Source organism: Aspergillus sclerotioniger (genome assembly GCF_003184525.1).
Source record: "Aspergillus sclerotioniger CBS 115572 chromosome Unknown BO94scaffold_54, whole genome shotgun sequence".
NCBI lineage: Eukaryota > Fungi > Ascomycota > Eurotiomycetes > Eurotiales > Aspergillaceae > Aspergillus > Aspergillus sclerotioniger.
The window spans coordinates 111471-134533 of NW_020291044.1; the positions used below are offsets into that span (position 1 = coordinate 111471).

The following is a 23063-nucleotide window of genomic DNA, read 5'->3' on the forward strand; positions in this document are numbered from 1 at the left end:
TACCCAACCATTGCTGAATGATGGTCGATCAGCTGGTCTGGACTGGGCCGTCCTGAAGATCGGTCCAGCGCTCTTTCCCCGGTAATGCCCCAGACAGGTTGGGGAAGGCACGCAGACGCTCGGGAAAATCAAAAAATAAGCAAATCGTAAACCACAACCAGGAAAGCCAGAATTCAGAACTGCGTGGGAGGCCATCAATCACCTCATACCTCCATCATCGACCCTCATCAAAATGGCATCATCTTGGGGATTCCTTTCGTGTCCCCCCTCCGCCCTGGGCTCAACCTCCGCTTGACCGTATCACGCTTTCGGTCAAGGTCCATACGGCATGATTACCTACTACCACCTTTCTGCCTATCTACCTACCTGCCTACCTTGTAGATAACCACTGGTGACTGGTGATCATGGTGATTGCGTTTCCCGCGCAAATGATCAATAGCCTACAGGAGGTAGCTATCACATGGATTTTAAAGGGTGTCTCGCATTATCCGACCGGCGAGACAAATCGCGTAATCAGCCGCGCTTGGTCACCCACGGACGAGACATCATCCCGACTACCGATAGGGACTAGGTATCTACGCGGTCGCCTATCGAGGAGGATTGTTCAGATCATCCGCGATAGCCGGTGCGGAAGTCTGAGACGGGGAGGGGTGGAGGGGGAGAAATGGGAAGGGGCTGCTGTTCGTGTTCGTGATAGTATCTTACCAGTTACCAGTTACCAGTTACCTACCACCACCCCAGGCGACGGAACCCTCCCGATCATACTCCGTACAGCTTTACCTTACACTCCTACCGACACCCAACAATACGGGGCACGCACTTCTCCAGACCACACAGCCACTTCTTCAGTTCCAGTTTCTACTCCGTAATCCCTATCGACTCTAGCCCGCCCCACATTATTTTTTTTTCAACACGCCTTACCTGTTTGGACTCTGATTCTTCCCGGTCAGTAATAGTGGAATTTTTCTAACACACCGTGCGTGGTCCGAAGACTAGACGGAAGAAGCCCCGAGATAGGCAACAAATGGAGACCTTCGTCAATTCAAGGACTCGGTGCCATCATGATATGGGAAGGATAATAAAAGGGAAGGGAAGTATAGAGTCGATTGATGAGCCAGGAAAGAAAGTGAGTAAAAATATGTCAAGGAAAAAAATATACATTTTTTTTTTACACAAATAAAGGGTCAAGAAAGCCTTCGTTCCATCCAACTGGTAAAGTGACCGGTTGAAACCCCAAGAAGCAAAGCAGCCGATCTGGTTCAAGCACGTTCTTTTTCCCTTTCCTCTCAAGAGCCTGCTTTTTTTGCCCCCCGATATTCATCCCCACACAAAGTACATAGTCTTTTTCCTTTTTTTTTTCCTCGCTATTTTCCTTTTTTATTATTTAGGTAAAAATCATTTTTTTTTTCTTCGCGTTCCCAATTCTGCTCTCCGATTCCGATAAACCCACCCCCTCTACGACTCGCCCTCTTTTCCCTCCCCTCCCCCGAGCTCCGTTTCCTTCTTCTTCCCCTCCATTCCTCATTTCCTCACTCTTCCGATTCTTCTTCTTATACCGTCGTCTCCCCAGATCCAACTTCTCCAGATTTTTTTCTTCCCTCTCTCTCTCTGCTTCCCGAGACTATTCGCTCAACATCGGCTCGCTACTCATCCGGGGTCCATTTCCGATTCCGGGTTCACCACCACCATCACCACCACCACTATCATTACTAGCACATTCCGTATCCCTTCAATACTTGAAAGGGAATCCGTTGACACTCAACTACCGCTCCGCTCTGGTTCGTCATAGGGCCTGTGATCCTCGTTACCCTTGCGGGCTCCTCCTATCATCTCGCCTCGCCAAGGTTCGGTCTGGGGTACTAGCGGGTGGTGATCGACTGGCCGATATAGCTACCCCTGGTCGCGACGTGCATCACCGCCGCCTCGGCTTCTCATCCCTTCCGAACGTGTCTTTTTAACCCGGCTTCTGTCCTACCTTCACTACCCTCCTCGGAACTAGGACAAGCTTCACATGCCGCCACCAGCCTCTGCAGTAGATTTCTCCAATCTGCTGAACCCACAGAGCAATCCCGTTGATTTAACGCCTTCCACCCCTGTGGACAGCTCCAAGGGCCCTTCTACCCCGACCAGCGCACAATCCACCTCCAGCATGGCCTCATCCGTGAGCCTACTTCCTCCCCTCATGAAGGGTGCCCGGCCTGCGACCGAAGAAGTGCGTCAGGATCTTCCCCGTCCATACAAATGTCCTCTCTGCGATCGCGCCTTCCACCGTCTGGAACATCAGACCAGGCATATTCGCACGCATACAGGTGAAAAGCCGCACGCCTGTCAATTCCCCGGCTGCACCAAGCGCTTCAGTCGTTCGGATGAGCTTACCCGCCATTCGAGAATCCACAACAACCCCAACTCGAGGCGCAGCAATAAGGCTCAACATCTGGCTGCGGCTGCGGCGGCCGCGGCTGGTCAGGACAATGGCATGGCCAGCAACGCGAGCGCTATGATGCCTCCTCCCAGCAAGCCAATGACTCGGTCTGCCCCCGTCTCGCAGGTCGGATCCCCCGATATCTCTCCGCCTCACTCCTTCTCCAGCTACGCCAACCACATGCGATCGAACCTGGGTCCTTATTCGCGCAACAGCGAGCGGGCATCATCGGGCATGGACATCAATCTATTGGCGACGGCTGCGTCGCAGGTTGAACGCGACGAACACTTCAGCTTCCATGCAGGGCCACGCAGTCACCACTTGTTTAGCTCGCGCCACCACGGAAGTGGCCGCCTTCCATCCCTGTCTGCTTACGCAATCACGCACAACATGAGCCGCTCGCACTCGCATGAGGATGACGGCTATTCGCACCGCGTCAAGCGCTCGAGGCCCAACTCTCCAAACTCAACTGCTCCTTCTTCTCCCACCTTCTCCCACGACTCCCTTTCCCCCACCCCCGATCACACTCCCCTGGCTACTCCCGCTCACTCGCCGCGGTTGAGACCCCTGGGCTCCAGTGATCTGCACCTGCCATCGATCCGTCATCTGTCACTTCACCACACACCAGCTCTTGCTCCGATGGAGCCACAACCGGAGGGTCCCAATTACTACAGCCCTAGCCAAGGTCATGTCGGCCCGAGCATCACGGATATTATGTCCAAACCGGATGGAACGCAGCGCAAACTGCCAGTCCCCCAGGTGCCGAAAGTCGCCGTTCAGGATATGCTGAATCCCGGTAGTGGGTTTTCCTCGGTGACTTCGTCAACCGCCAATTCTGTTGCTGGTGGCGATCTGGCCGAACGTTTCTAGTCGACCTTTCCAACCAATTCTCTTGGTTTGTGTAAAAATTGGGTTTCAAAAAATCAGCAGTTCTTTATGCGCGCTACGACCGAATAGACTTGAGCATTTACAGTGGTTCATGGGCATCATTGGTGTCGGGTAATTGGGTGGTTTTTCTTTCTCAGCTCTGTTGGATTCTCCTTGTTTTTTTTTTTTTTCTTCCTACTTATGCTTTGTTGCAAGGCGTCACTACCAATAGATGGACGGGATATCTTGTGAATTATTTTTTTTTTTTTCGTCCCCCTGATTCTCCTCCTTGCCTCCTTCGTCGGGCTCGGTCTACGGGACCCTCTCCTTCTCCGCTACCCTATACCAAGCGAAATCGCTCTTCAGCTTTTGTTTTCTGTGTTCCCTCTTCTCTTCTCTTCGAGGTCCGGACCTCCTGCCTTAAGTCATGTCTCGAGACACAACTGTTCCCTAGCCTCTTGTACGCTGTGATTATAGACCTCAAGCCGGATGAGAGGAGTCACAAAATCCAAATAAGCCTTAATTGAGCAATCTGCGGAGTAATTCATCTGTAGCCAATCAGCGCATGTAGTTCGCGAAAGTACTTTGGAACGAGCCCAGCGGGCCGTCCGGTTTGTGATGAACTGCTGGACGCCGTCGAGGGGATGCGATGGTCGCGTGCAGAACCCTGCCTGGTCAATGATGATGTCGATCTCCGCGCATGATCCCTCCCCCACGGGTCAGCAGTCGTCCAGGTTATCTCGGCGACTGGCAGGGGCACTGCAGATTCGATATCCGCAGCCATCGGGATTGGCTCTGATGCCGAACTTCCGAAGAGGGCTTCTCGACCAGTCTGTGTCTCTTTCTGGCTGTCGGCGTGCTCCGATGCGTGGGCATACAGAAGATCCAAATGATGCAATCGATCTCCGATCGGCTGCTCGATGTGACCTGTCTCGGGAGTTGATTGATGGACGACGCAAAAAAGCAAGCAACGCTGGAGGGCAAGGCCGAAAAGCAAACAAGCCAAGTTGTTGTTGGCCTTATCCACCGAAGGGGATTCGCACACTCGGCCTCACTTCACCCACTCACCCACCCCGCAGAGGTAGGGACAGGGACAGGGCTGGAGAGGAGATGACTCGATGAGGGGGAGGGCTTGCTAAGCGACTAATCATCGCGACGGGGTCGCCCGGGTTCCCCTCCTTTTTGGCCGTCCTCGCCCTTGGACTCACTCCTTCTCCATCGTCGTCCATCTTGGCTTTTCTTCCCTTTCCCCGCCATGCGCGTTCTGGAGCCTCAAACCCACCATGGCCGGCGCTGAATTGCTCTCCACCTCTCTCCTGGCAAGGTTGGTCTTGTTGTGATGCTGCCACTCACCCAAGGGTGCTCTCTGCCTGGCCAGTTGTAAAATTAAATCACAAAAGGTAACCCGATAACTCTCCTCCATGTGAAACTCGCTTTCACGCCCATTACTCTCCCCGCTTGCACGGCCCAGTCCCTCAAGCAGGGGAATGGTGACTAGACCACGGCCATGACTGGCTCTGTGTCTTCCCTCACTGCACACAAACTAAGCATGTGGGAACAGGCTCTCCAGACGTCTTTCTCGGACACGATCGCATTTTGCTGCCCATTTCAGGGCGCGTTGGCGTCCCCTCAGTTATCAAGAAGGATTTCCATCCCATACGCCGCACCTGGGCCTTTCGATTCCCCGGGATAAAGCATGAGTGAAGGCGTCGTTGTCAATATGCCACCATCAACAGCTGTCCCGTCCTTATCGAATGACACTGCATCGGCATCGGCATCCTCGTCAAGCATCTCGTTGGACACAAGATGGGCGTCGGGACTTGCAGGCCATGAGATACTGGAGGATGATGGGACGGGGGCCCTCGTCGTGCCGGCCCACGCTGACCGTCGCGGCCCTTATGTCTACATATGCCTCTTCCATGTCCTAGACTGTCACGCCACTTTCGACAACACCGAGGACTGGAGAACCCATGTCTTCAGCCATTTCCGCACTCACGAACCTCCCAAGACAGCGCGCTGTCCTCTCTGTCCCGGTGAACGGTTCAATGATACCCCTGAAGCAAGAGCCTGGGATGTCATGCTGGACCACATCGATGTGGTCCACTATCAACAAGGTCAGACTCTGGCTGGCAGCCGACCCGACTTCGAATTGATGCAGTACCTGTACGGTTTGAGGATCATCAGTGTGGATCAATTCAAAGTTATGCAGCTCCCACCGCCACCATCTAGCCCCGCATATCATCGATCACAGGAATCGGTTCGGGCGAATATCGGGTCCTCGGACGAGCCGTATTGCGCGCCGTATAGTCGGCGACGAGAAGAGAGAATGCGTGGCCAGCGTCGAGGGGTGAGCGTCGCTTGATCCGCTGCGTGCTTGATCACAATGCAGAATGACAACGGCATCTCCATTTTCCTTGTCTCCTTAGGTGTGAACGTTTTGGCTTCTATTCCGGCATGTCTTTTTATGTTGATCGAATCGTGTATTATCGCAGATCCATCAAAATCAACCAAAATGGGTATCATGGGGGATGACATATGAATGCTTTTTCTTTCCTTTCAAATTCTTTGCTGCTGTGAAAGGGTTCAAGTTTTTCCAGTCTACTTCGTACTCGTACTGCGAACGAGATGGACTTATGTACGACTCCGCATTCCTTGGCAGGTTGCGAGTTTGCCGTCGCATAGGCCTTTTGAGATGAATCGCATTCCCCCCGCGTCACTCGTATGTGCAGGAAAAGGAGTGTCTAGGCCATGATATATGCCAAGAGACATGCTTTGATGTAACTCTTTGTTTTTAGCGGGGCAAAAAAAGTTATCTGGATTACTCTGCACATGGTTGCTGTAGACTATCCTATTGTACTCCTTAGTGCGATAGTATATATCACGGCACAGAGTACATTGGGGCCTGCACATTCCATGACACTAGACACAGTAGCGACCAAGAGTAAACATGGCCCCGTCCCTCAATGCAGCCCCAGAGAGCCAGTGAATAACATATTCCATTTCCTCTTATCACAATAGTAGATGCTAGATACATGGTCGATGGCGATGACGATGGCGGGCAGCCCGCGGGGGGACAAACAGGACAAACACCAGGTCCCTCGGCCGCACCAACGACTCCTTCCAACCTGCCGATGCAGCACCGCATTGCCTGGCTTTCCATCTGCATCGCCGCTGCTTCCAACTCGACCTCGCGGCATGAGTCATCCTTAGCTTTTATCCTAGAGTCCCAGAATTTTGCTTCCGAGCAGACCTCTTTACACACCTCACCCCGTCGCGCATCAATTGACGGTTTCACCTCGCCCCTCCAGTTCCCTTCCTTGATATCCAACCACCCCCACCCTCCTCTTCCGACAAGACTATGGAGCGCCTCTCGATCAGTGAGACCCCCGCGGGTGCTCACCACGGCAATGCGCCGCAGGGATTCCCTCAGCAGAACAACACGCTAGGACCTATGTCGCAAGGCCCCCCGCAATTACCGCCACAGATGTTCACCACGGCAGCCCAGTTGTTGGATTTGACAGATAGTGCGTTTTGCCCTCCATGCTTTATGGACCATTTGATCCATCCGTTTCTGTGGCGCACGAGTGGGACGGACCTGGTCTAACAATTATCAGAGAAGTTGGTTCTAGTTCTGCGAGACGGGCGGAAATTGATCGGAGTCTTGAGGAGTTGGGATCAGTTCGGTATGCGCTTATGCCACCAAGGATCCGTCTTCGGATAATCTGTTGAACCCCGACGATCTAACGACGCGATCTTGTTTTTGCTGCAGCAAACCTTGTTCTTCAGGATACCATTGAACGTCTCTATGCCGGAAATCTCTATGCCGATATCCCGCGCGGAATATTCCTCGTTCGCGGCGAGAACGTATTACTTCTTGGCGAAATTGTATGCTCTTGGTTTTCCCGTTTCGTGTCTGGGTTAGGTGACTAATAGGATTGCTTCCCCGCTACAGGACCTCGACAAGGAAGATGACATCCCTCCCCACATTCAGAGAGCGTCGTTCCAGGAAGTGTTTGAGCTGAAGAAGAAGGAGGATGGTGCGCGGAAAACCGGAGACAAGAAGCGCCAGGGCAAGCTACAGACATTGGGATTTGAGCCCGAGCACAGCGGAGAGATCCTCTTCTAGACGTGAAGTTCGCATTTGGTTTCCCTTTCATCCGCGACTACCGCGTCGCCTTGCTGTTTGCTAGAGGCGAGACAAGATGAGACACTTGGTTGAGTATGGTGGGCAATGCGGGTTCAAGCATCAGTTGGCACTTGGACCGTTGGATGCCCTCCGCGACCGTCGCCAGAGCCAGGCGTTGTCCGTGGGCTGACACGATGCGGCGATGTGGAGAAATGCAGAGAGCGCGAGAGAATATTGAGAGAGTGAAAGTGCGTGCGAGAGAGAGAGAGGGGTAATCCCACCGGAGGAGCTGTGGAAGGCTGAGCCGATCTGAACGAGATGTCAGGCAGGATTGACGAATGATGTCTTGTGTATGGACTGGCTGGGAATATGACACGGGGCTATATACTGACTGACTGGCCTGAGAGTGTGATCCGTATGGATGGGTGGAGGCTATGTTTTGACGATTGTCATGTCTTATTACGCTATTTTTTCTTTCTTTTTTTCTTCGCTTTACATTATACTCCATCTTATTCTCGGAATTGGACCGCATGAATGGAAATTGAGATGACCCTACTCCGTAGATGGAGCGTAGAAAGGCGCGGGTGAAGCTGGGCTGGCTGTTATCGGAGGTTATCGATAGAGGCCGCCAAGAATGGATGTACCTTTTTTTCACCTGCCCAAAAGATCCAGCCGGACCACAAAAAAAATCTCCGCATCCACCTCTTCTTCCCTCTTTCTCCTCCCCCTCAGTCAGTCCCAGATTTCCTGGATCTACTTCTCAACTGCCCGTCGGTTGATCGTCTCACCATGGCGACCCTGGCGGAGAAGCTTGAGAAGATTAAGTCTCCCAAGCTGCAGAATCAGCACCATGTAAGTCCCGTCGAATCCTCATCCGCGGAGTTCACCCACCCACCAACCACCACCACTATCATCATGGCATTCATTGCCTGCTGACGACCTGTTCTTTAGACGGCCGTGGTGCTGTCTGCAGTGGAAGACACTCTTCGCGATCAAAAGGCCGACTTTTCCCCCACCGCCTATTTCGCCGCGCTGCTTGCGCTTCTGGCCCAGTCCATCTCCGCCTCCCAAGGCATCGTCAACAAGGATCTAGCAACCTCCGTCGTTTATCTGCTCGATATCACCACCGCCTATGTCCCTGCCCCGATTCTCCGCTCCAAGTTCTCCCAGATCCTCACCAGTCTCGCCCCTGCTCTCTCCCTGCCTGAAGTCGATGCCCCGCTTCTCCGTCCGTCCATTGGCTGTCTCGAGTCGCTCCTCATCGCCCAGGACGTTCCAGCCTGGAATCTCCCTCACACCCAGATCGGCCCGCGCCGTGCGATGGCGGGCCTGCTGAGCTTGTCCGTCGACCACCGCCCCAAGGTGCGGAAGCGTGCCCAGGACGCTTTGGTCAAGGTTCTCAAGACTCCCCCGCCCAGTCCTTCCCTCGATCACCCGGCTGCCGATATGTGTGCGGAGACCGCCATGCGTACTCTGAGCGACAGTGTCACCGCTGCCACAAAGTCAAAGCGTGGTCGGAATGATCCCCAGGCCAGGGAGAGCCACGATCCGTTGGTCATCCACTCCCTGCAACTGGTGAAGACGATTGCGATCGCGTCCGGAGGCTGGCCAAGCAAGAAGATCGAGCCGCTGTGCGAGCTCTTGATGAACGCATCTCGCTCCAGTAACGAATTCATCACGATGGGTGCTTTCGAGGTGTTCGAGGTGATCTTTTCCAGCATGGCCGACGAGTTTTCGTCCTCGAAGCTGCCCCGTCTTTTGGAGGCTATCACGGATTTGAAGCCCGCGCAGAACGATTCGCAGCTACTGCCGCCCTGGATTGCCGTGTTGTCGCGTGGTTACGACGTCTCTGCTCAGACTAGCCCCGAGGATACCTTCGAGAAGTTGCCCGCTCTGTTCAACATGGTTTCCGGCTATTTGGCCTCGCCTTCTAGCAACATCCGCGTGTCGGCATCGGAATGTTTGGTCTCGTTTTTGGCTAACTGCATCCCGAGCAGTGTCATCATTGAGCCCTCCGTCTACGATGAGAAGATGCTCGAGAAGTTGGCCAAGGCTGCCATGGATCTGCTTTCCGTCAAGTACCAGGCTGCATGGCGCGAGGTGTTCAACGTCTGCGCGGCTTTGTTCGACAGCTTCAAGTGGCGCTCCAGCCCCTTCCTGGACGGCGTTGTCAGGACGGTCGGAGAGCTCCGCAGCAACGAGTCTTTCCAGGGAAAGAAGGAGGCGGACAATGTTCTTGGTAGCGCTATTGAGGCCATGGGCCCTGCTGCAGTCTTGGAGATCCTGCCCCTGAATATCATCGAGCAGAAGCAGGGCCAGCCTGGTCGCGTTTGGTTCCTCCCCGTGCTTCGCGACAACGTCACCAACACTAACCTTGCCCATTTCCGCTCCGAGTTCGTTCCCCTCAGTGAGGCCCTGTACCACAAGGTCATGGACTACACCTCCCAAGAGAAGAATGTCGAGGTGAAGATCTTCGAGACTCTCGTTCAGCAGACGTGGGGCATCCTTCCTGGGTACTGTGAGCTTCCTCTGGACCTGATCGAGTCCTTCGACCAGGGCTTTGCGGAACTGCTCTCCAATGTCCTCTACAAGCAGACCGATCTGCGTGTTGACATCTGCAGAGCCTTGCAGAACCTGGTGGAGTCCAACCAGGCCATCCTGTCCGTCGAGGCGGATGGCGACGACCTGATCCTCCAGCGCAGAATCACCAAGGAAGCCGCGAAGAAGAACATTGGCCATCTTGCCGGCTTCGCCAGCAACCTGTTGGCGGTTCTGTTCAACGTGTACAGCCAAACGCTCCCGCACTACAGAGGCTACATCCTCCAGTGTATCAATGCCTACTTGAGCATCGTCCCCGAGAAGGTTGGTTGCCTATCCCCGATCTACACCTTGCAGTCTTGCTAATGTTTTTACAGGAACTTAACGAAACGTTTGAACGTGTTAGCTCGATGCTCGAGTCATCGGTGGTCTCGGAGACCGAGGCAGCCAAGCAGGGCAACCAGCAGACCGGCTCTGGTGACAAGATGCCGCCCAATTCGCACACCCTGATTGACCTGGTCATCGCAATGTCGATCTACCTGCCCCGCTCGAGTTTCGCGAACCTGTTTGCCCTTGCTGCGGCCGTCCTTAGCGGGCAGACTGGTGATCAGCAGCTGATCAAGAAGGCGTACAAGCTGATCCCTCGTTTGGCCCAGACCGAGACTGGAAGCGCTGCGCTTCGCGAGCGGAGTACGGAGCTTCAGGCGCTCATGCTCAACACGGCGGACAAGACCCCAGCGTCGGCTCGCCGCGATCGTATGCTGGCTATCTACGAACTCATCTCCTACCTGCCGACTTCCGACCTGCACTTCATCCCCTCCGTTCTCTCGGAAGTTGTCTTGGGCTGCAAGGAAAGCAATGAGAAGGCCCGGACTGCCTCGTTCGATCTGCTCATTCACCTGGCCAAGAGAACCACGGACTCGGAGCAGAACCCTCCTGGTACCAAGATCCGTAACTCTCTTGTGCCACACATGCCCAACGACGCCCCTGATGCTCCCGCTACGATCGAGGAATTCTTCACCATGGTGTCTGCGGGTCTGGCTGGTAGCTCGCCGCACATGGTTGCTGCCTCCGTCACCGCGCTTTCCCGTCTGTTCTTCGATTTCCACACCCAAGTCCAACCCGCCGTCCGCTCCGACCTGGTGCAGACAGTAGAGCTGTTCCTTACCAGCAACAACCGTGAGATTGTCCGGTCTGTGCTGGGCTTCGTCAAGGTCGCCGTGGTCGTTCTTCCCGACGAAGATCTTCGCGCGCGCCTCAACTCCCTGGTGCCGAACCTGATGGTCTGGAGCAAGGAGCACAAGGGCCGTCTCCGCAGCAAGGTGAAGGGTATCCTTGACCGTCTTATTCGGCGCTTCGGTGCAGCTTCCATTGAGGAGCTGGTTGGTGAAGGCGACCGGAAGCTGGTGGTCAACATCCGGAAGCTGCGCGAGAGACGCAAGAAGAAGAGAAAGGAGGGCGAGCTGGCGGGTGAGGATGAGGACGAGGACGAGGAAGAAGAACCCGCAGGAAAGGAGGACAAGGGTGGTCGGGCCTTCAACAACGCCTTTGACAAGGCCGTGTACGACTCCGACTTCGACTCTGACGACGACGCCAGCGAGATCGACGTCGACGAAGAGGGAGTCACTCATGCTTCCAAGGGCCGCAAGGGCAAGAAGGCCAAGCAGAGCGAGCAGTACATCCGTGAAATGTCTCCCGAGGACAACCCTCTGGATCTGCTCGCCCCCAACGCTCTGGCCAACATCTCCACCACCAAACCCAGTGTCCGATTCCTCAACACCGGCCCCGGTTCCCGCAAGAAGCGCAACGCCAAGGTCGATGCTGACGGCCGTCTTGTTCTGGGCGATGACGCCGAGGATGTGGACATGTCCGCTGGTCTGGACAACAACGGCGGAGAGAGCGGCATCAACGCCTACGTTCAAGCCGTCAGCGGACCCGACGCCGTGCGTCGCGGCCAACGCGGTAAGCTCAGGATGGCTCAGTCCCAGAAGAAGAAGGGTGGCGATGATATGGACCTGGACGATGACAACGACAACAACAACAACAACGCCTCTGCCCCTGCCTCCCGGCCCGGCCCTGGCCGTCGTGGTCTAGGCGTGCCCAAGACCCACGGTCCCAGCGGCGCCGGACGCATCCAGAAGCGCAAGCCCATGCATGGCGGACGGGGCGGACGGGGTGGACGAGGCGGACGTGGCGGCGGTTTCCGCGTTGGCAACAGAAGATAAATTACCTCCTCACCTTACCCTACTCGCAAATTACTCTCTATGAACCCCTACTGAACTGAATCGAACCAAAACGAAGATCCCAACCAAGTCCATTGATTCATTCATTCATTCAATCATATTCTCCCTCCTACCCCAAAAGCAATCAAAATTTCAACCCTCACCCCCTTAACGGCATGAATACCAACCAGTCAGCCAATGAAATCCAGTTCTGCACACCCTTCTTCCCCCGAAGTTCACCATCACCATCATCATCATCATGTTACGGAGTACGACGTCCTTTACCAAATTCGTTTCCTCTTCTCTCTCTTTCTTCCTGTATCTGCTGTCTTGTTGATAATCTATGATCGGATCTGAATATGTCATCCATATAAGTGGATCACTTAAGTTATTCATTCTTATTCTTAGTTCATTCTAAAAATGGGTAGTTAGTCAGTTCTGTCTGTTATTTAGTTATCGCCGTTTCTCATTAGGTATCTTTATATACCCTTTTTCATCATTGTTTTTCTTCTTCCTTGTTGCAATTGTAATATCTATTTGTTCTTAATCGGGGTCCTTTGGATCTAGAGTGCATATATGCCTGACGTAATGGTGGTTGGTTTAGGGGTTTGCTGCAATTACCTTTTTGGGTATTATGTAGATAGAGGAAATATCTAGGTAAGGTACAGGCCGTGTGACCTGGAGAATGATTGGACTTGATTCCGATCCGATTACGTATGTGGTTTGATCGGTCAGATTTAGTAAGAGGGGCGGGTTCTGGACTGGGGTCGGTGGGCCTTCTTCAATCGGCTTCGGAGGTTTTCTTCTTCTGCCCACGTCAAACTACACAGCATGTCGAAGAATGGTCGGATGGGATTTTCCACTACTCTCAGTCTGAATGACCGCTCAAGTCGACATGGAGTGAAGAACAAGAGAACAACGAAATATGGGTATCAATTCTCACTCGGTATTGTATGAGTACATGGAAAAATATAAAAAAGAGCTCCCTCGCCAGCAGACCGATTAATCCAACTCCCAACCCGTCCCTCGCTCTCTGAATTCGTGACGGCGGTATTTTCTCTCTACGATATGCCGTGAGTCATGGACGATAATGATGGCAAACTCCCCGCGCCGGCAACCAATATCCCAACTCCGGAAGGATTCCTCGAAAACCAGCCCGGTGACTGGATAAAGAAGGTCGAAGAAAAAAAAAGAGTGAAAAGGAAACAAAAAGCATGTGACTCCTCAGGTCATTCCACATATCCCAAACGTTGGTATCATGCCGGCATCAAACAACGGATGAAAAGCAGAGCTAAGCGAGCGGCTTACGGGCCTTGCCAAGCCATATCTGCCACCACCTGCAAACTCCAAGAACGGCGGCGCGGCCGTCATCTTTGCGCTCCGTGCCATCTGGGTTGCCTAACATCACGGCGAAGATCCAGAAAAAGGCTGCAATCCAAGCGAGGAGAAATACGGCGATGGAGAAAAAAGGCGATAAGAGCAGTACCATGAGAAGACCTCCGATGGAGTAGGAGTCTATGGACTCTTCAACAAACAATCCTTCCGGGTCGTAGATTGGCTGAGTCGATGACGATCTACTTGAGGACTGTCGCAAACAGACCAATCTTTCATGAATATGCAACTGGGGTACCAGCAAGCCACAGAGCTGTGCACGGAAGGACGTGGCCCGGAAATATGGAATGCAGGAACCGATACGAAGAGGCGTCATTATGAGGACGAAGACGAGGCCAAAGATGGTGTAGAATGCCGCACAGAAGGAGAATACGGGAACGGGGAGGGAGAGTCGAAACTAGGGTCCAGGGCGGTTAGCTACGGGCCGAATGGCTAGGGACACGGAAGATCAAAGGGAGCTCACCACCATTAACAGAGCGTCCGGCTCCTCAGGCTCCGGGGAGATGTCATCGTCATGGACCGCTCGTTTATGCACGCGGGATGCGCCATTGGGATGGTTATCGCCTGACATGTATGAAGAATGATCGGTCCAACTCCCACGAACACGTCCTTCCTTGCGCACGGCCTCGCTCGTAATTGAAGCTCGGGTCAATATGGAGCCGTTCTCGAGATAAGGCGAAGAAACCGATGTCTCCGGGGGCACCGATGCCTGCCCAGATTCAGCATAGATGTGCTCAGCGCGCTCTTCGGATCGATATGACAGACTATGCTGTCGTCGAGAATGAGAATGAGGTGGCTGGAAATGCGAATCGGAGTGAGAGGTGTTGAGAGGACCGGGGTGGTAGTTGGAGTCTGAGGGATAAGAGGCCTCCTGGGGCGATGACAGTAATGGTAATTGCGGGGGAAGATGTGCTGCAGGAGGAGCCGTGGGAGTTGAGTTCGGAAAATAAGCTGTCACGAGGTGACTATCATCGTGATGATGGGCAGCAGGCTGGGACATTTGCGGCTGCTCCATTGTGGGCGGAGTCGAGGAAGGGAAGTGGGTAAAGACAGGCACCGGAAGAGGGAGAGGGAGAGAGAGTCGGTGGAGCAATCAATCAATCAAGGGCGCAACAGGAAGGTGAAGACCCCCTTGGGAAATGCCGCAGCAGCAGCAGCAGCAGCAGCAGACCAGCAACACAAGGTGGGACGGATGTGCACACACGTACACGAGATAGTACTGTGTCGAGGTAGAGAGGGAAAGCGCAGCGGCAGGGATGAGTTCACCGCATGGCTTCAGGTGCAAGGGGGCATAACGGATCTCCAAGGCATGTACACTGAACCGGGGGGGTGTGGATGGGGGAGGAGAGGGGGGTTATGGCTTATCGGACAGCAAGGGCCAAGCGGAGAAGGGGGCAGCAGAGCAGCCAGAGAGGAGGAGGAAGAAGAGAGAGGGGGGAGGAGAGGAATGGAGGACGGGCAGGAGCGGAAGGGAGGGCAGCCAGAGACTTATAAGAATGCCATGGACGACTTTTTTCTTTCTTTCCCAAGACAGACGACGAGCGGAACGTCCAAGAACAGGAGCGACGACCAAGAAATCGAGTTCTGGTCTTGTCCCAGGGCAGAACTGCAGCGGAAAGGGCAGGTCTGGTTTGGCTACTTTTTCGCCGCCAAGACGCCCAGCTGCCGAGCCCTTGGCATGGGCAACGTCAAGAGACTGTCGCGTCCAACACCATTGCGTGCGAGGGTCCCCAGAGTTGGCGCGAAGGTTTGGAGAGGAAGGTGTCCCCTGGGTGGATGAGGGACGGACGGGGGGGGGGGGGAAATTGGGAATGGGTAGGAGGGCGGAGGAAGGATTGAGGGAATGGACACAGCCCGGAAGGAAGGGGGTAAATGGTAGGTAGCGGGGGAGGAGTCGGGGAGATAGATAGTAATAGCAAACAAACTTGATCGAGGGAGAGGAAGAGCGAGGGAGGAACTAGGAAGAGTAAGCCAGATCCATCTCCATCTCCATAAATTCCTCCCTTTCCCCCCCTCCTCTTGGTGGAAGGAAGAGAGTATTTCCCTGTCCTGCCGTGGTCGTTCGTGATGGTGGGAGAGTTCGTACTGGAATTTCGGGTCCTCGCACGCGTTGCAGTAGCGATGTTACCGTATCCGTACCGCGTGCCAAGATGCCAAGCCCCTGCGGGGATTTTGGTGAACGGTCAACTCCCGCTGATTGGCTGGCAGGCGCAGAATCGTGTCCGTGATCCGCATTCGGAGGTTGGCTGGTTGGCTTGGCGGTATTACGGCCAGATCACATCCAGCATAGTGCTGACCCCAGCCATACCAACCTGATACGCTGTGAACATGCTGAGGATTCTCAACGCCACGCTTGGGCGACGGCAAAGGAGATGAAGGGAGGAGGATAAGAACTAGGCCTCCACCACCACCACCACCACCGCCAGGGGAGATCATCTCACTACTGCAGCGTCATGACAGCAACGGTCAAGCCGAACCTCGGGAAGGCAGTGCTGACGCAAAAGCGTGGCGCCCAGGCCAGCCCCGCCGGGAATCTGGCATCATCCCATCGAGCCGTATAGCCGGCTTGGGCTTGGGGGGTTTTGGCTTCGTGTCCAGCTGGTCGATCCAGCAATACATTAGGTAACCTGATGCGCGGTGGCGGACCCCACGTCTTGATTCTTCAACATGCCGTGCTACTTTATCAACAAATGGGTAACCCATCGTTGATCCTAAACCTGCCGACTCGGTCAGTCTCACCCCAAACCGCTTGTTTCGAATGAATTCGACTGTTGCCCAACCGGCCCTCCTCCTCGTCTTCTTCCAGTCTCTTGCTGCACCGCTTCCGGCTGATTACGACGACTCCCTGACTTAACCGACCTGGTTATTTTGATCCCGCCGCATGAATCGTGGCAGGTACCTAGGAGGCATGTGCTCGTGATGGGCATCATCATGGCCAGGACCGATTCTCCCGTTGGTTCATGGCCGCCCGCGAGATCCAGACAACTCTTGGCTGTCACGCCCAGACTTCGGGTGTGGAAACTCTCCTGCGCCTGTAACTCTTGGCCAGGGACAAAGGCCGGTCCCGCGGCGTAGACATGGCTTCCATGCAAGTTTCACAAGATGATATTGGATGTCCCCTGTGCGACGCCCTCGGGATGCTACAAGGTACAGGGTAGCACTGTGCATATCTATCTTTCCATCACTCCGGACGGCTGAAACCATGTGAATCACTCCTCGTTGAACTCTTTCCCTAGGGTGCACAAACGCCCAGTCACTGTCTTCTTGTCCTACCCTCCACGCCTGGAGTACTTGAACGCCTTGCCGTTGTGGCTTATTAACGTTGGTAGTAGGATCTATAGTGGCGGCCTTGAGATTGACATCAAGGTCGCAATTGTCGTGGTTCTCACCGACCCGACGGGGTATCCGTAAAGGTACACAGGCCTCTTCTACGTTCTGGACCCTGACGACCAGAAACAGTTGATACGATATATATGTCCGAGCCCTCACCACCACCACATACCATTTGGCATCGATCACTTCGCCTTGCTGCTTGGAACACCCAGATCTTTTGAAATTGTTCAAATAAGCATGAAACCGACGATCGAAGCCACCAGAAAAACTTGCCAAGACTTTGCAGAGTTCTTAAGAGGAATGACGGACGACTCTGGCTAAACACTTCATTCCGATCCACGGAACTGGAATTCCAGCGAAATTGCACTGACTGCTGAGTACCTACTGACAGAGCGAGTAAATGCCATCACATGTTTGGCACTCGTGACTCGACACATTCAAGTGACCCACCTGCAAGGAGTTGATGAGGTACCTAGATAACACATCAACTTTTTATCTACCCCCTGCGTCCCGTGAAAAGGTGTTACAGCAGACACTAGTCCATCGGCGAGTAATAGATGGCCAATTTCAGCATTGTATGATGAAGTGGCTGGCCATTTCCGGCGGTCCTTTGCTTTTTTCATCACCTGCATATTAAGTCATCGACCGCATCCAGTGGCCTATTGTTTCACCGGGGATCAGGTGAACTCCCCGATCCTCGCCGGAAAAGACGGCCGCCCTATGGACAGGATATACATTGTGCCATCAGCCAAGCCAGGGGTTGGGTCCTTCTAGAAGAGAAGGATGTCACTTCACATGTGCCTGTCAAGACTGGTCTGTTTGGTCCGACCAGTCCATCCGTGTCGATCGACTGCTCTAGTACTTGGTAAGGTTACATGGTTCTACCAAGTGTTTGCAGCGATGCGATTAGTTTGCACTCTGCTAGAATTACCTAGTAGTTCCACTGTAGACATCTCATCCCTTGACTCTATACGGAATGCGGACGGAGTATACCAATCATCCAATCCAACCATATATTATCCACAACCCACTCCCCCAAGGTGATGATGAACAAGTACCCCATGAAATGACCTATCATCCCCAATCCCACCCTATGACGTCGAACTACCAAATCTATATCCCCAAGACCCAAATTCCAACCTCTCTCTCCCCCTACCTATGAATAGATAATACCTGCCAACAACATGATGCTGCAAATACAACTCAATGACCTCACACCCCCCCTTGTCCCTTACAGACACCCCCCCCCCCAAAAATCAAGCTCACTCCACGATAACCGAAATAGAAACATCACAATAAGGTTCCTGCATCTATTCTAGACCCAGATGATCGAAATCCACCTTAGTAAAACAACCCCCGAGCCAACTGAATAATAAAAATTAAAATTGGATTAAGTAAATAGGGATAGGACTGCCTACCCACTTACTATAGAAGCTAATTATTAATTTTATGTTCGTTGTCGCGCTCCACAGACGGATCGAATAATGTACTTACTTACCTGCTTACTTGGGATGATTAATATTACTACCTAAGGAGAAAGGTAGGTAAGTAGGCAGTGAGTAGCTCGGGGATTTTCGCCCTAAATTCATCCTAGTACTCATCCCCTTTCAAGATGACCTTCTACCCTACTTTACTAGGTAGGTAGGTAGGTAGGTAGGTAGGTAGGTAGGTAGGTAGTGTGTGGCTATCTATAGGGAAACTAGACTACCGTCTATCTATCTCCATCCGGCGTAGCGTTCCATAGAATCCCACGAATCTAGATTCCACCACAAAATACGAGTGCTAGTCGAGTCTAGTCCCCTGAATAACAAACCTTAGGAAGATTTTGGCATATAATTAGGGTTATTATTCTTGGGTCATTGTTAGGTCAGTGGTTCATGTACCAAAACTGACTAGTAACTATATACTAGCTAACCTTACTACTGTGTATGTATGTATGTTGGGGATCATGATCATCATGATGAAGGTCGGGTCGGATCGGATCGCACTTACTCATTTCTTAGTAAGAAAATGGGGGGGGGAAGGGTGGTGCTAATAGTACTCCGTAGTTAGTAGGGGAGGGGGGGAAGGAAAGGGTAAGGCAACAAGGCAGTAATGCAAGGCATGCGCCTTGCCCGTAACCCGGAGTCGGAAGCCGGGCCATGCCGAAGTGACATTTTCGGTTGGGTCGGGTAAGTTGGCACACCTAAACGGGTGGTCTGTGCCTGAGCGTGGGTATTGGTATGTGGAATGTGGTATGTTTGCCTGAGGTGTCGACCTTTTACATGTCTACTTTGTGTGTGGGTGACAATCTGCGGAGTTGGGTGTAGACAGGTAAAGTAGGGAGTAACGAGGTGAGTAGGTAGGTATATATGTAGGCTTATCTTGCTGGAAGCAAGATACAGATGAGGATGACGCGACGCGGCGGGCGCACAACCTCTGTGTGCGTGTGTTTGTGTGGTGTGTGTAGCCCTCGTGAGACACTGACAGGGAGATACACACCCCTACATATGTAGTACATACTCCGTACAGATCCTTCTAGGTAGGATAAGTAGGTAGTGAAAGGATTGTGAAAGCGGCAGCGGCAGCAACAGCAACTAAAGAGTGGATCGCATGATGTTGTGTAACGTTGACAGTAAAATGGGGTGAGGGGAAGAAAAGGGAAGGGAAGGGAAGGGGGAAGCTAAAACCGAAGGCTGCCCCCGGCCGGCCGGGAGGGGAGGGGAAAGAATGGGCCTGGCGGTTTGCCTACCTGCCTCTGCCTGCCTTGAGCTTTTTCTTTTTCCTTTTCTTTTCCTCCTATTTGTACGGATTGCCGGGGGGCGGTTTTCTAGCGCTGGGCCCTGTGCGCAGTGGGCGCAGGCATACATACATAAAGTCATCGAGATCGGCCTGTCAAAGGCGTCGCATGGGTGGGACGAAATATGTACGAGGTGTCGTGGAATCTCAAAGTTAATTTCTTTCCATGTAGGGATCTGTCGACGTCTCTGTGCCCTGCTTGGTTCCTACCCATGCGGATATCGGTGTCTGCCTGTCGGGCTGTACATCTGTACGTCTGTACATATGGCCCGGGCAGGGTGATAAGCTGCAGCTGGAAACAGGCAGGGATGGATCGATAGTATATCCTGTCCGGGCACTATCTACCTGACTTAGCGTGAGTACATATGTATGTGCATGCATGCTTGAAATCCCTTTCTTTGTTGGTGCGTTCTTACGTAGTGCACCACGTTGACAAGAATAGAACACTGAACACCCGAGAAAGGGTTGGTGTTGGTCTTGTGAGTTGTGGTGCTGATGGGAATTGGGATAAATCTGCCCGAGTAACCCACATACCGACCACATTGTCAATGCATTGTTTGTGCTCCCGTTGTCGTGTTTCAGGTACATTGCTGGGCGGCATTCATCAGCGAATTCGAAGAATGGGTGGATACTGGCTCACTGGGTCACGGTGGATGGCAGCTCCGGTCGGCCGGCTTTTCGATCTGCTACTTACTACCTACCTATGTAAGATGGAGGGAATCTGTGCCTTGCCTCCACTGGGCTGACCTTGACTGTCACAGCTAATGTCACCTCGTCAATGTGACGGTTTTATCTCAATTGTGATTTACTACTTATAAAGTCTGACCCCATCCATGTGCGCTTGTGCTGTTCCCCCATCTGTGGATACTATATATACGGGGAAGAAAATAATTGTTTTCGGAGCGGTTTATGAGGTACTCGGATCCGACAAGAATAGGGGGACTCCTTTACTTTACATCCACCAGTCGGTATCTAGGTGCTCCTTCCGGTCCCATATTTAGCTAGTAGCCTTCCGACGTTGGGACCCTGATATGGCAAAGCCGCAAAGGTCCCAAAGGGGGAGGGGGTGGCCGACCTAGTAGATACTGCCTGGGAAGTGGTGGGTTAGGTGGCTTCTTGTTATTTTCGTAGTCCCGTGCGGTTGCTACCTAGTTGGTTAGTGTGCGGAAGGGGTTAGTTAAGTCATCAGGTGGAAAGGGAAGGGGTGCGAAAAGGGAAAAGGGAAAAAAAAAAAAAAGAAAAGCGGAAAAGAAAAGTGGGCGAAAAAACAAAAACAAAAAAAAGACAAAGGATCGGCCCACCCAGGTGATGTATCAAGATCATCGACACCAACAGAAGAGCCGACGGATCAGCATCGGGAACGGCCCACCCAAAGGAATCCGTTAAGAATCTGTGGCTGGTGGCTGGTGGCATTTTCCCATGCGTGGGATCTGCTTAGATAATCCTGCCGCTGAGTCCCGCGGCTGAAGCCTCTGAACGATCCATGACGGAAGGGGCAAAGCGAAGAAAAAGCAAATCCATCCCCCCGATTTGCTGCGCTACGGGCTCGTCGGGCGCCATTCACACAATGATTTCGATCCAAAGTTAATTCGCCCTTTGTTGCCCCATTTCCATCCAAAAAGTGGGCAGTCGAGGCACCTGCAGACCGCTGAGTACAGTCGGCAGTATGCAGCATTGGCTGGCCCATCTGATTTGGCAGATCGAAGGGGCCATGATGGAAGAGCCAAAGAGGGGGTTTGGTTTGTGTATTGCTTACTACTACTCGGCGGCGCCTCCGGCAGGACCTTGGGGCCGCACATTGGAGCGTGAACTGCAGAGGGTCCTACTCCATCTGTACGCAAGTGCATGTATTGTCCGGCACCGAGGAGGAAAAAGAGGAAGGAGAAGGGTGGACGGACAGTAAGCAGGCCGTTTCTGGGTGAGCCAGCCAGTGACTGGGGGCGACTGCAACATTTGGACTCTGCACTTTGCAGGTGGTCCGAGTGTGGAGTACGCCTCATGCCTGACTAGACGGCCGGGAGCTTAGGTGGTTGAGCTTATGGCATACGCCAGTCAGATAGCGCAGGATGTCGGTTGAGGCCCCACCGCCGCAGTCAGGAATTATTGGCGGCCCTTCGTACAGATGGCACTAATTTATTATTATTAAATACGGTGCACTACTACATATGTAGATAAATAAAATGGGCACGGGGAAGAGAGGTCCGGTGGGTCTGGGTTCCATGGCCCACCTGCAGGCCCTCGGCGAGTCACAACCGGGGGTTCGTGCTAGATTTACCACATCCCCCCATCCCTGGAGCTGCCTTCCTGGCTCCGGCGCTTGCATCCTCGTCAAACACTGCCCTGTTTCGGGGCGGTTCGACTCCATCCCCACTAAACCTTTCGTTGAACCCGTCCCGACTCCCATGATACCCTAGTCGAACTGAGGCTACGGTCCATAGTCCATCATCTTTTTTAATTTGCTCCCAACTTAACTCCTCACTATCACATTGGCCCCGCCTGCCAACAGGGCGCTAAGCCCATTTTTCAAGTACAATCACACTGCAAAGTTCACCCCTCATTAGATAGTAATTCACTGGGTCTCCCAAGGAGGCAGAAAAAAAAAGGAAAAAAAAAGTGGGAAAAAAGAAACTCTTCCAAAAATAAGGAGTTGCCCATGATTCAATCCAGCCGGATGCTATGGGGTACATATGTATGTCGATTGTCATAGGTATTAAGCAGAATTCTTTTTTCTCTCTAATTTTCCCATCTCTTGCTTTTTTCCTTTGTACTATGTACATAGTAATCAAATTAAATACCTTGTTCCCCTTCCTCCCCTGGCTAGCCGATCGAGTCAACAATTTATGTGTACACGATATATGATCAATCAATAAGCGACAAGAGAAAAGAGTTAAAAAAAAAGAGAATAAATGACGCCGCCTATCTGCCTTACCTTCTTGTGCCGTGGTCTGCAGGACGCTGGTGGTAAGCGTAGTTTGGGTAAATGCATCCCCCGGCGCTCACCTGAGTTCCGGCGCCCGGAAAATATTAACTGTAAATACCCGCGGACACGACTCCAGATTGTCCCCACCCGCTAGGCCGTTCCTGGACGTAAAGCTGCCTGTCTTCGGCTTGGCGCCGGACGACCGCCATCTCAGCTTTTCCGTGCTTTCCTTTGGTTTCGCTGACTGCTGGAGAGCTGCACAACCACTAGCGCCGCTTGGCAAATTTCGCCCTCTACCACCAGCCCCTCGACCTTTCCCTCCTCTCTTCTCTCTTCCTCTCCTTCCCTTCTCTTCTTCTCTCTTTCTCCTCCCTTTCCCTTTCTGCTTTTGCCTCCCCTGCCCCGTAACTTGTTGTTGATATCCCATTCGGATCTCAATTCCCCATCCCTCACTTTGACTTAACC

The 23063-nt window shown here is 53.0% G+C and overlaps 8 protein-coding genes across 8 annotated transcripts; 4 read left to right on the top strand and 4 right to left on the bottom strand.

Annotated features, from left to right (window-relative positions):
• Positions 1-2011: 2011 nt before the first annotated feature.
• BO94DRAFT_591272 (C2H2-type zinc finger protein) lies at positions 2012-3292 on the top strand (the record flags this gene model as incomplete). Its single annotated transcript, XM_025616100.1, has 1 exon — positions 2012-3292. The coding sequence occupies one exon, from the start codon at positions 2012-2014 to the stop codon at positions 3290-3292; it is 1281 nt and encodes a 426-aa protein (XP_025461563.1).
• A 1717-nt stretch (positions 3293-5009) lies between these two features.
• BO94DRAFT_479798 (uncharacterized protein) lies at positions 5010-5651 on the top strand (the record flags this gene model as incomplete). Its single annotated transcript, XM_025608764.1, has 1 exon — positions 5010-5651. One exon carries the CDS (start codon positions 5010-5012, stop codon positions 5649-5651), a length of 642 nt encoding a protein of 213 aa, XP_025461564.1.
• Positions 5652-6647: 996 nt separating this feature from the next.
• On the top strand, positions 6648-7415 carry BO94DRAFT_479797 (U6 snRNA-associated Sm-like protein LSm1; the record flags this gene model as incomplete). Its single annotated transcript, XM_025608763.1, has 4 exons — positions 6648-6813; positions 6904-6972; positions 7059-7174; positions 7242-7415. The coding sequence occupies 4 exons, from the start codon at positions 6648-6650 to the stop codon at positions 7413-7415; spliced, it is 525 nt and encodes a 174-aa protein (XP_025461565.1).
• On the bottom strand, positions 7095-8076 carry BO94DRAFT_335300 (uncharacterized protein). Its single transcript, XM_025607008.1, has one exon. It carries the CDS (start codon positions 7945-7947, stop codon positions 7453-7455), a length of 495 nt encoding a protein of 164 aa, XP_025461566.1. The 5' UTR covers positions 7948-8076; the 3' UTR covers positions 7095-7452.
• Positions 8077-8204: 128 nt separating this feature from the next.
• Positions 8205-12178, top strand: BO94DRAFT_591275 (mRNA-binding protein RRP12; the record flags this gene model as incomplete). Its single annotated transcript, XM_025616101.1, has 3 exons — positions 8205-8267; positions 8367-10277; positions 10331-12178. 3 exons carry the CDS (start codon positions 8205-8207, stop codon positions 12176-12178), a joined length of 3822 nt encoding a protein of 1273 aa, XP_025461567.1.
• A 1288-nt stretch (positions 12179-13466) lies between these two features.
• BO94DRAFT_479759 (uncharacterized protein) lies at positions 13467-14582 on the bottom strand (the record flags this gene model as incomplete). Its single annotated transcript, XM_025608761.1, has 2 exons — positions 13467-13964; positions 14031-14582. 2 exons carry the CDS (start codon positions 14580-14582, stop codon positions 13467-13469), a joined length of 1050 nt encoding a protein of 349 aa, XP_025461568.1.
• Positions 14583-21771: 7189 nt separating this feature from the next.
• BO94DRAFT_479746 (uncharacterized protein) lies at positions 21772-22068 on the bottom strand (the record flags this gene model as incomplete). Its single annotated transcript, XM_025608760.1, has 2 exons — positions 21772-21806; positions 21954-22068. Coding segments are annotated over 2 exons (150 nt in total), but the record flags the coding sequence as incomplete, so codon positions are not given.
• BO94DRAFT_504562 (uncharacterized protein) lies at positions 21775-22396 on the bottom strand. The gene is made up of 2 exons (XM_025609511.1): positions 21954-22396; positions 21775-21806 (listed from the first exon to the last, which is right to left on the bottom strand). Exon 1 carries the CDS (start codon positions 22381-22383, stop codon positions 22189-22191), a length of 195 nt encoding a protein of 64 aa, XP_025461570.1. The 5' UTR covers positions 22384-22396; the 3' UTR covers positions 21775-21806; positions 21954-22188.
• Positions 22397-23063: the final 667 nt, after the last annotated feature.